Source organism: Ochotona curzoniae, unplaced genomic scaffold (genome assembly GCF_017591425.1).
Source record: "Ochotona curzoniae isolate NIBS_2020 unplaced genomic scaffold, NIBS_Ocur_1.0 contig_3819, whole genome shotgun sequence".
Lineage (NCBI taxonomy): Eukaryota > Metazoa > Chordata > Mammalia > Lagomorpha > Ochotonidae > Ochotona > Ochotona curzoniae.
Genome location: NW_024466004.1, coordinates 35,088,721 through 35,101,108, shown reverse-complemented (window position 1 = coordinate 35,101,108; position 12,388 = coordinate 35,088,721). Strand labels below are relative to the sequence as shown.

Here is a 12,388-nt window from a genome sequence, read left to right as displayed (position 1 = left end):
TAGCATGAATAGCTAAGTAAGTCATTTCTGATAAAAATCTATAAAGAAAACTGTCAGGGACAGATACTTGACATAGTACACAGGATGCCTGCATCCCAAATCAGAATTGTTTGGTTTGAATCTTGTCTTTTCTTCTGATCCAACTTCCTGCTGATATGCACCCTGGGAGGCAGCGGGTAATAATTCATGTAACGAAGTCCTGCTGCCCACACAGGAGTCATACCGGGCTCTGGGCTCGGGGCTTTGGCCTGGTACAGCCCCAGTTTTGTGGGCTAAATTTAGGGTTGTGAACCAACATGTGAAATGTCTGTTTTGCTCTCTCCCTTTCAAATAAAATGAAAAGAGTGAATAAAATGGGAGAACATTTAGGGTAAATGACTTTTTACCCTAAAAAAAGCAATATAGTAGATAAAGCAATATAGTTATTGAGCTTGAATTCTGAAGTAAGCTTTGCCTGAATTTAAATCATGATTCTGTTACTTCATGGCAGTATGAATCTAGATTAACTATCTAAGCTTTGTCTAACTTGGTATTCTTGTCCATAAAATTAATTTAAACATGTTACTCTCCAGGATCTTGAAGATTAAACTGAGCTCATTACATGGAACATTCTTAACACAGAATATTCAACACTATATAAGCAAATGCATAAATTCAAACTATTATTTGCTTAAATAAATTGTAACTTAATTTATAGTATGTCCATATGATTGATTATATAGTTTCAGTGATTTTTTTTTTATTTAGAAAAATCTGTAAGGCGGTTTAAGTTGATTAAACCTTTATTAAATAAATATAAAATTGGTAAAATTTTCTATGACTAGATGGTTAGTTCAAACATTAACAAAATAACATGTGAATCATCATTTTCATCTTATCTGTTTTATATTTGGCTCTGTATAAAAAGTGTGTTGTTGTGGGCCTGGCCTGATAGTCTAGTGGCTGTAACTCTTCTCCTTGCATACATCAGGATGCTATGTTTGTGCCACTTTGTGTCCCAGCTACTCTACTTCCTCTCCAGCTCCCTGCTTGTGTTTTGGAAAAGCAGTCCAGGATGGACGGTCCAAAACCTTGGGACCCTGCACCCATCTGGGAGACCTGGAAGAGGTTCCTGGCTCCTGACTTGAGATCTGCTCAGCTCAGGCCATTCTGGTCAATTGGAGAGGGAATCAGCAGATAGAAGATCTTTTTCTCTGTAAATCTGCCTTCCTAATAAAAAGAAATAAATTTTAAAAAAAAAAAGTATGTTGCCTTGACTTCTTGAAGGCAATGTAAGATGTCTGACAAAGGATGAGTTCTAGTGCTGGCATGGTGGCACAAGTTAAGTCTGCAACCCACAACACCAGCATTCTGTATTAGTGGACTGGTTTGAGTCCTGGCTGTTAAGCTTTAGATGCAGCTCCCTGCTAATGCTGTTAGAAGAGAATGGATGATGGCAAGCGTTTGGGCTCCTGCCATCCATGTGGGGAACCTAGAGGGTAAGGGGGAACCTGGGTCAGCCCGACCCATGGTGACCGTTTGGACAGTGAACCAGAGATGGAAGATTTCTTTCTCTGTCTCTCTGTTTCTCTCTGTCACTTTTACAATTAAATGAGATAAATCTATTTTAAAAGAATAGGATGAGATATAAATAAAAATTAGGGTAGAGCCCAGTTGTGCCTTATCTCAAATGATTCTACAGTCATTACAAGCCTGAGTTTTGGTTTTTTATTCTTTTTTATACAAATTGTGATGAGAATATTTATCTTTTGGAATTATAGTTGTGAGGAGTAAATGAGATAATGTTTGTGAAAGTGTTTTAGGGGGCCTTCTTTCCTCTTTGATACTGCATTCTGAAATAGTTCATCAATTTCAGTTGGGTGTGACTTTATGGCTTCAAACTAAACAGTTTTCAGTATTTGATTGTTTGTGTTTGCTTACCAACATGGCCATTTTGTGTTCTGTGTAACTAACCCTGGAGAAAAGTTAAATTTGGACCAAATATTGGTCTTATTGCAGCGCGTAGTTTTGACCATTTTAATTTGTTTTGCTAAAGTCTTTATGTTTCTGTTTAGTGGATTAATGTTAATGGTTTGTGAATTAAAGATAGAGGCTCGAAACTGGGAGGTCGGCTAAGTAGGATGCCTTTACATCACTGGAGCCATGACGTTGAAAGCTAATTCTCTTAGATTTTTTAACATGAATTTTCACTTTCTTTCTTACAGGATGTCTTCTCTGACTACAGTTTCATCCAAGTCATTGCGAGATTTCTTACCAGAAGAAAAGAAATCTGTTACTGGACATAGTTTAGGAGATCATGCTAAAAAAGTTGGTTTCAAAGGAATTGAATATTCTCAGGCATCAAAAATTGCAAGGTAATAAACTTAAACCTAATATATTTTCTATCTTAAGATATTCTGTGATGATTTTATTTTCTGGAATGCTTTTGTAAAATTTATGAGGTAAGTTTTTTAGTACATTCTTTTACACACAAAATTAAGATGTGCCTATATAATCACGCCTCTACCTTTTTCTCCCTGGAAGTAGTTTATTGAAGTACTTGGCTTTCAATAAACTAAAAAAATTTTTTTAAAGATTTATTTATTTTTATTGGAAAGGCAGATATATAGAGAGGAGGAGAGACAGAGAAGATCTTCTATCTGCTGGCTTACTCCCCAAATGACTGCAACAGCCAGTGCTGCGCCGATTTGAAGCCAAGAGCCAGGAGCTTCTTCCAGGTCTCCCACACAGGTGCAGGGCTCCAAGACTTTGGGCTGTCCTTGATTGCTTTTCCAGGCCACAAGCAGGGATGGGAAGTGGGGCTGCCAGGATTAGAACTGGTGTCCATATGGGATCCTGGCACATTCAAGGCGAGGACTTTAGTTGCTAAGCTACAGTTCCGGGCCCTAAATTGTTAACATATAGAATTTTAGAGTTGGACTGTGAATGTATAACACCCGTGAAATTATTACTAATTCTAAACCATGAAGAAAATTTTCATTATTGGACTTTTTCTCATACCCCTTTGCCCAATAAACTACTAAACTACATCTGTCACTATAGATGAGCTTCTATATTTTAAGAGTTTTATTGTCGTGAAATCACTCAGTAGTAGTTTTTTAAAAATGTGGTCCTTTACCTAGTATAATTTTAGGTCTGTACATGATAAATGTATCAATAGCTGATTCTGTTTTTTGATAGTTTTCATTATATGCATATACCAGCATCCTATCACTCTTGAATCTATTGATGGACCTTTTGGTGTTTTCAGTATTTTCTCCAGCTATTGTTGTAACCGGTTTTAAATGTCCAACATATTCTAAAAAGATGCCTCGTATTTTAAATGCTTACATGAAACATCAAAATATATCCATAATTTAAAAGAAATATAGTAATAAAAATATTTTCTACAACGTTATTTAAAATTTCTTCTTAAGCAGTTCAGAATGAAGTTTTTTTTTGAGACATTGGCCAATGTTGGAAGAGAAAAAATGCTTTAGATTATTTGAGCAAGTAATTTTTTCTTATTTCTACTACAATGATGTTGCCCAAAGATATCAATTTCAGCATGTTTTAGACAAAACATAATTTAAAATGTCAGTTGTCACCAAATATCTTGTTTTATATGAGAAATCTCTCCTCTTCTGTCACATCTCTTTTCTGCCCAAACTGCTATAAAACAAAATCCCATATAGAGTTGCAATATACAAGGCAGATAATGTGAACTTGTCTGATAAAGGAGCAGGGTCTGGCAACCGTGCTGATGTAAAATATCACTTTACCAACACTTCATAGCTCCTGGGAAAATATCAAAGTCTTCTAGCAGCATTGCTTGGAAACTATCAATTTAGATGAAATGTTGAGACATATTTTATTTTTATATCATCATTGACCTTCTTATTCAAGATTTACTTTATTTGTTTGAAAAGTAGAACAGAGATTGAGTGATGGATTTTAGCCAGTGGTTTACTTCCCAATTGGCCACAACAGCCAGATCTGCATCTGGCTGAAACCAGGAACCAGGAGCTCCTAGTAATTTCCCAGGTGGCCAGGTCCTGGTACTTGGGCCATCTTCTAATTGCCTTTCTGGGCACATTAGCAGAGAGCTGAATCAGAAACAGAGCACCTGGGTCTCAAATTGTCACTCTAACATGGGATGCTGGCTTTGCAGGCTTTCGGTTTAATCCACTTTGTCACAATGCCAGCTCCACGTAGTCTAATTTCTCAAAGAAGCTGTCGGCTCCCACTCTTTGATTCATTCTACTTTCTAGCCGTATTACTAAATGCCAACAGTTTAGGCTAGGTTAAGATATTATTAGCATCATGAACTTCCTATGTGACTTATCATGCTTGATATGTTCAATTATAAGTCATCTGATTTTGTATTTTACATTTTTGTACATCGGTCTTACCATTTCTCTTCTTTTATTTTCCTCCAGTACATTGTGCCCTGTGGGATTATTTGGTAAATGATTGAATAATTGAATTTAAATTGTAATTTTATTTCCTGTAATGTTTGTTTCTAGTTTAGTGAGTTAGGTTGTTTATATTCCTTTTATGCATCTATTTGAAGATGTGAAATTTAGGCTAATTTATGCCGTGTTTTTGTGGTTTTAGTATGAGCATATTTTGAAGAATTTCTCAGATTTCTTCAGGTGAATAACAGTCACGGAATCCTTGATACTGTATAAGCCTGTATTTTCACAGTTGATCACTAGAGTGTGCTGTAACATCAGTGCTCTGATTCTGAAAAGTGCCTTTGCAGTTAACATTGCTTTGGAGGTTTGGATTGAAGGAGTATATGATAGTTTCATGTGTCCATAGCTTGAGTGTTGGTATAAGAGTCGTTTTAAATACCTGTGGCTATAGCTGTAGTGATCCTGAGAAAGAAAACATGCAGCTTGGGTTTCACTTTATGATAGAAATCATAGAAATGCCAAGTAAGCTTTTTTGAAAAGGAAATATCAAACCTTAAAATATAAAATTAAATGGAACACCTAATATGAACACAATGTTCTACTGGTCTCTGTTAAGTTTACATAAGTGGCTTTCAGAAAGTTTGTGCGATGCATATTATGAAAAATACACATGGATTTAAACCATTTTTGTGCCAAAATAAACTTACTTTTTAATTCCACATTCCACAGATTTCCCTTATATAGAAATATGATAATACTCAGCCATAGCTTTTACTCTTGATCTTAGCCAAAAGGCTGAGAAGCGATGGTAGGCCTAGCTTTTAATGTGCTTGAAATCTGGTCTGTATATATCTAAATGCTTAGATACATATGGTTGTTAAATGACAAAACAAGAATGAAATGACATAACAGTGAAAAAAAGATCACAAAGATATATGTGTTTGCATGTCAAATGAATGTTTCAGAGAAGGAGGAATGACCATGGGCTAGAGATATCAAGAAAAATTTCATTAAAGAAGGCCAGGAGCTGTTTTAGATCATAAACATTGAAGTATTCAATTCCAAATATGTGTTTATGGTATTTATGATCATGTGCCTAGAAATAGAAACATAAAACAATTATTGATCCTTTTCCAGTTGTCTGAAGCTTTTGAACATAGGATGGAATTTTTAAAACAGGGAGAAGGGCAATATACACAGGAATTACTTGGAGTTAAAGCAAAAATACAGGAATGCTTATGGATCCTTTGGAAATAGAGGTGGCAGGGAAAGGGCCCATCTCCAGAAATCCTTCAGATCAGACATTCCTGTTTTAATTGTAGAACAGGCTCAGAAAAGGCTAGGAATGTCATTTGGAAATATAAAAATGTAGAAGAGGGGGATTTGGAAAATTTTTATTTTTGTGTTGTTACTTATGTCTTTGTCTAAATTTCGTGTGTTTCATTTTCTTTTAGATACCCTATGAGATAATTCTGGACAGGAAATATAAACTTATATTTCTGATCAGTAAAAAAACTACTTTGTGAAACAAACAAAATTATTGTATGATCTTATAGCTCTAATATTACAAAAATCTTTGTAATTAAACTGTTACAAAATTTTATTTAAAAAATGCCAATTGTATGAGCCAAAATTAGCTGCTTTCTGAAAGAATAAATTTATTAATATTAGCATTCTTTAATTTGAACCAAAAAAAGTTTGAAGCAAAACTTCTCAAAGAAGGCTAGATTTAATATGCATATTCTATTGGATGTCTGAGTCTTTGCTATTAAAATAAAACCTAATGCTTGGCCTGGTGCGATGGCTCAGTGGCTAAATTTTCACCTTTCAAGAGCGATCCCATAGGGGCTCAGTTCCTGTCCCAGCTGCTCCACTTCCTATCCAGCTCCCTGCTTATGATCTGGGAAAGCAGTGGAGGATTTCTCAAGATGTTGGAGCCCTGTGCTCATGTGGGAGGTCTAAAAGAAGCTCTAGGTTCCTGGACTTGTATTGGCTCAGCTCTGGTCTAGGACCATTTGGGGAGTGAACCAGTGGACGGAGGATTTCTCTCTGTGTCTCCCTCCCTCTCCGTAAATCTGCTGTTCTGATAAAAATTAAAAAACCTTAAAAAAAAAAAAACCCAAACCCTAATGTTGTACTTGTTTGAAAACAGACTGTTTCAATATGTATTTAATCATAGCTTAATTTTATCTAGCAACTGTTTTAAGATGAAATTTTGATAAGCTCACAGTTTTCTGGATAAATTTATATCTAATCTGATTATCCATTGAAAAAAAATCATTACTGGAAAACAATTTTAGGGCTGGAAACAAATTTGAGGTTAATTATAACACTCTAGTCCTCAAAACCTTTCTGAACTTTAGTTTCATCATACATGAAATGATGACAGTAATACTTGTTACCCAGATTTACTCTGAGGCTTCTAATAGTACATAAAAATATTTCATAAATTGTAAAACATTACATGGATATGTTTTTATACTTAAGCTCTGATTGCTTCACTTTGATATTTTATTTTCCAAGACAGTCTGTAGCTGCTGCTTGTTATTCAGAAGTTAAATAATTGATTTTATAATATTTTTGCATTTCTTTGAAGGTTTCAAAATATTTTATTTGATCCTCAGTATAACAGGAGGGTTTCTAGTACTGAAGTCATTATCAGTGTTTTGTTCCATGTTACACTTCAGTGTCCTAGAAAGCCTTTAATTTCTAGCTTTGGAATAATTTCAAACCTCCCAAGGGACTTAACCCATCAATGGAATTTGCATTTGCTCTAAGATAATTGTACCAGAATATACATTTTTTTTCTTGTTTATTGTCATTGTAGTCTGCAATCTGATCATCTCATAACAGATTTGTCACAACAGGTTTCTAACTCATTTCCTCTTCTTTTTTCTCCTTATCTAAAGTCATTCTCTGCTTCACCCTGGTGTTTCTGTTATTTTGGGTTTTAACAGGTCAGATAAAGGATCATTAAGCTTAAAGTCACAGAATACCTTTGAACTAAAAGCATGATAACAGTCTCACTTCATTTTTATTTAAGAACCTATATGTGAGAGTGTTATCAGTAATTCAAAGGAAATGGAACGTTGAAACAATGACAAGCCACAACAAATTCTGCTTTTATTTTATTTTGTATTAAGGAAAAAAAACCACCTTTGACTTTCTGTGTTAATCTTTTATTCTGAGATTACTTTTTCACAAGCAACTATGGTCCAGCTATTCTTTTGGACATTGCAATATAAAAATGAATTGAACACAGTTGTGTATCCTGAGAGACTGGGCTAGTAGTTAAGACAGATGTATAAACAATATTAATGCAGTACATGAAGCTTCATGATGGTGACTGAGGTTTTGTAAGAGGGAAGAGAAGCTAATATTCGAGCCAGTATTTAAGGAACAAGGAGACATTTGAAATAGAATACGTTCCAGATGTAGTTGAATAGTAGGAAGTAAAGGCAGCTGTGTCAAAATGGAAAACATACTTTGAGTGAAAAAAAGATCTGGATTTGAATTATCTCTCTGCAGCCTAGCAAATTTGTGAATCAGACAAATTATATAATATTCTCTGAGTCTTAGTTTCCTGATCTGTGTAATGGAATATAGGGCTTTGCTAGGATTAAATGAGGTAATCTACATGGAAGTACTATCAGTAAATTTGTATGCCCACACATCAACTCTAAAGATTTTAGCTTTCAGTGCATTCTTGTACTTTGGCCACTGTTTCTTTTTTTAACTTTCTCTGTTAAATCTCGTTATCCTCAATCTGTTCATTTTTTACTTATTGAAGAGAAGAACACTTGAGTTAGCCACTGAAATTTACAGTTCTCTTTATTTATAGAGACAAAATCCTACCTCATGCGGCTCTCCCCATCCCAGTGTCACTTCCTTAGAGAAGCTGTCGGTGTATATGGTTATGTTTGTTTGTATGGAAATCCATAGAGGGAACTGAGTTTTAACCAGTCTGTGTGTTCAGCACCTACCACAGTCCTGAGATATGACTTGTAAATATGTATAAGTGAATCAGGAAGTTAATATTTTAGGTTCTGCTGTTTACTCTGCCGCATTTTCCCTATTGCTAGAAGGCGGGGTGGGGGTTAGGTAATGTTTAAGGGCATTTGTAGCTCGGAACTTGCACCACTTACCCATTTTTTGCCATACTGTTTTTAGTTTTTCCTCTTCCCAGAATGTTTTCTAGCTACCCCTTCATACACTTCTTTATTACTATTTCTTCTCCACAAGGTTTTCTCATGTGGCTAAAACATCTTAGTTTTTATAGTCTTAATGTGTAGTCAGTAGAATTTAGATGCTATCTTGTAGTCTGCTGTGTTCTGTGATTTTATATGCTGTTTTATCATGTAGGTTGTCAACTCTAAAACCTCGTTGGGGAACTTCTGCCCTGCAGGTGGCACAAGTCCCACAAAATCTTCTGACCTAGGCCTGCCAAGGCAATGTGCATAGCACTTGAAAATTTAATAAATCTAAAGAAGGCTAATTTTTAAGCTGGTAATTTTGTATGGCCTATGGATGATGTTACAAATATTGAGTAGTCCTTGGTAGGAAAAAGGCCCCCTGTTTAGAAGATAGAGATGATATCTTGCATTCCTAGTTTCTTGAAGTATATTAGTAACCTATAAAAATTATGAATGAACTGGTTTCTTTGTATTTTTTAAAGTAGTCCTTGTGGATCATTTTTATTTCTGAAACAATGTGAAAATGTTCATACTCTTTTCCTTCTGCTTTGTTATATGTTTGACTGCTATAAGTAAATTTATAAATATTGTTAGAAAAGTGATTTTTATGCTGGTTTCCTTTATGTTTTATTGAAGATTTTTAAAATTGTAAAGATAGGCCTGATGACACATTTTAGTTTGTCTTTTTTGGCAGAAATGTGAAGTTTATTTACTGTATCTATTAATAATCAGTTACTACTAATTTACGAGAAGCTTTAATCTACACTCTGGCATTTGTTTTGCAGAGGCTCTCCCCATGGTACTCCAGGACCAGAAGGAAACCAGATATCAGATTTACCACTTCTAGACAGTCCCAAGTAAGGTCGATTTACTAGTTTTGTGGTGTGAGAAGCTAAGCTCCTGCTTAGCATTAAAAAAGCATGATAAGAAGCTAGAAAAGAGTGTAGTGCTGAGTACAATGTATTATTTGTATACTCTCTGTAACAGTTACTGCTTGGTAGTTGTATAGCTTCTGCTCCATCTCTCAGGCATTTTCCAAACTTTTCTAACACTGATTCAAGTAAAACATTAGTGTTCCTATTCTCTATTGCTCATCTCATCATTTTGCAATCTTTGCAAAAACTTCTGGGTCCCGTTGTATCATAGGTTACTGCCAGAGTATTTTGCAAGGAAGATGAATAAAACTCATTGCTCTGTTCTTTCAGTCCGTGGCTGTCTTCTTCAGTGACTGCTCCTTTAGTGGTAGCTCCGGTCACTTTTGCATCTATTGTAGAAGAAGAATTACAGCAGGAAGCAGCTCTTGTCAGAAGTCGAGAAAAACCCTTGGCTCTTATTCAGGTAAACCCATACCTGTTAGGTTTAATTTAGGGAAGAACCACACTACAGTTTGGGAAAATTATGTTTGTTTGCTTGCCATAAACTAGGCTAAGACATCTACCGATGTAAGTATAGACTGAAACTACTCAGGATAATTAATATAGAACTAATATGCTGTTATAAAACTTTCATTTATTTTACTTTGGTGTGCTTGGATTGTTTTAAAAGTAACTGATGCAAGCATTGACAGTATTTAGTGTTATTAACCTCTGGTTAAGTTAGAATTCTAAAGTTACAAGCAACAAACACCAATTCAGCCTAACTTAAGAAAAAGAATTTATTTCAGGGTTGGTAAGATTACGCAAATTCAACCAGTAGATCAGAGAGCCAGGTGTAGGGACCCATAGAGAAGTTAGATGCAAGATTTAGAAGACTTGTACAATAAGAGAAAGGATCTAATAGCATAAAACTATAGGAATGAATGAATTCCAAAATATTTTCACTTTGTTTTTCCTTCTGTTCAGGATTCAAATTCAAGAAAGGGTGGCTACAAGATGACTGTAGCTCAAGCCTCAAATTTTTTTTGGGCAAGGGAGTAGCAGTGTACCTGATTTAATTCTGCTGGCTTTGTATCCATGAGAAATAGAAGCTCCTCAAAAGCAAACTGGGAAACAAATATATCCTGCTTAGTTAATCTTTAAAAGAATAAAGCAAGTCTTTGTTTTCTTCTTTTATTCCCTCCCTCCTTTCAGGTTGAGGAGCGTGCAATACAAGATTTACTGGTTTTCTATGAGGCGTTTGGCAACCCTGATGAGTTTGTCATTGTTGAAAGGACACCGCAGGGACCACTGGCTGTACCTATGTGGAATAAGCATGGATGCTAGTTCACTGTGAAGTTAAGATGCAATTTTAATAATTGTGATTGTTATAAAGAAAGGCTATGAAAGGAATTCCTACAGATTTTGTTAACAGATCCTTCTAGATAGAATGAGCAGCATATGATGTTTGTATGATTAAAATGAAAATCAGAATTGTGATTTTGGTAAATCTTTAGGTAAAACTGTTTGAAAGGAAAATTTATTAGGTTTAAATTAAATACAGAGATGTGAGTGGAGTGTAAAATTTTAACAGTTGTATGTTAAAAATAATTTTTTTCTGAGAATTGAGTTTATTAATTTAGAAGATTTTGCAAATGCCTGTTGTCACTGTGCTTTTTAAAATATGGCATTGAAGAACTTAAATTAGGTGCATCATTTATTACTTCAGTTGGGACTATATTTCTTCTCCAGTTTGCATTAGGCAAAGGATTGCGATAGGAAGGAAGTAAGAATTCTGAATGTTCAGGACAGTTTCCAATAAGATAGTAGTTTATGGGATTTGGAGTCATTGTGTCGATTGATTTCTTGTGTGTCAATTGATTTAATTTGAAATAATCAATTTCTCATAGTATTAAAGCTTCTTAAATCTGTGATTAAATTCATATAAAAATCAAACCGTTTGGAAATGAGTTAATATATAATTGTAATTATTGTTACCTTATTGTGTAATCAAAAGCTCTCTGAGCCTGGATAATATAGAGAGGCATAAATTTTTTTTTCTTTAAAGAGTAGTGTTTTGTTTGTTTTTGTGTGTTGAACTTTTTAAAAGACAAAATTCTGTGTTCCAGTACCTAAATAAACTGGAAAGTTTAATATTCTACTTTCTGAATGGTAAAACTATGGCAAAATATGAGTAATTTACTACAGTAATTCACTTGATGGAAAAATGGCTGAAACTAATGCAGAATTTCCAGCTTTAGCCCTACTGAAAAAAATAGCAGGCATGTAAGCACATGTGCAATAAAAAATAATGTTGATCTATTTCACTCATGTGTATTTGATATACTATTTTACTCATATGCTATTTTATTGGGTAAATTAATTATTCACTCATATGCTATTTTATTGGGTAGTATATGCTTAAATTTATTCTATATACAGTCTTACATTCTCTTAAAAAGGAGAGTTTCCCAAATGCAAACTTATTTAAAGTTCTGTTTGAGTAAATTGAAGAAAAAGCAGATTTTATAATGTTTACTGAGGTTGCAGTAAAGAGGCCTTCTGAAACAACTGAATTTTTCCTTTTGGAGTTTTGATACGGCACATACTGGCATCCTTAGTATTTAAAGATAATATGAAGTAATGAATTTCTGTCTTCTCCTGAGAGGGGCTGAGGAAGCACCTTCAGGGGTCTTTGCTGATCAGGGATGTGAAGGAGGAGCAAGGTCTGACTCAGTCTGTGAGGCATTAGTCCTGTGTAAATTACAACCAGAGCAGTTGCACTTTTATGATCTGTTTTATGTAGTCTACTATTATGTAAAATTTCATTTGGACAAAAAGAACTTTTTGACTAGTAAAGTAAAAGATAAACAGTGCCATAAACTGCTTATTCATAAATGATTCCATAAAGATAGCAACATGATGCATTGACAACAGAAAAGCA

The 12,388-nt window shown here is 34.6% G+C and overlaps 1 protein-coding gene across 1 annotated transcript in view; it reads left to right on the top strand.

Annotated features, from left to right (window-relative positions):
* The window catches only part of IBTK (inhibitor of Bruton tyrosine kinase), a 70,347-nt gene extending 58,578 nt beyond the window's left edge, over positions 1–11,769 (top strand). The window contains exons 26-29 of the mRNA XM_040983682.1: positions 2,205–2,354; positions 9,376–9,447; positions 9,796–9,928; positions 10,660–11,769. Of these exons, the coding sequence (XP_040839616.1) occupies positions 2,205–2,354; positions 9,376–9,447; positions 9,796–9,928; positions 10,660–10,791 (487 nt within the window). The 3' untranslated portion in view covers positions 10,792–11,769. The remainder of the gene's footprint in view (positions 1–2,204; positions 2,355–9,375; positions 9,448–9,795; positions 9,929–10,659) is intronic.
* Positions 11,770–12,388: the final 619 nt, after the last annotated feature.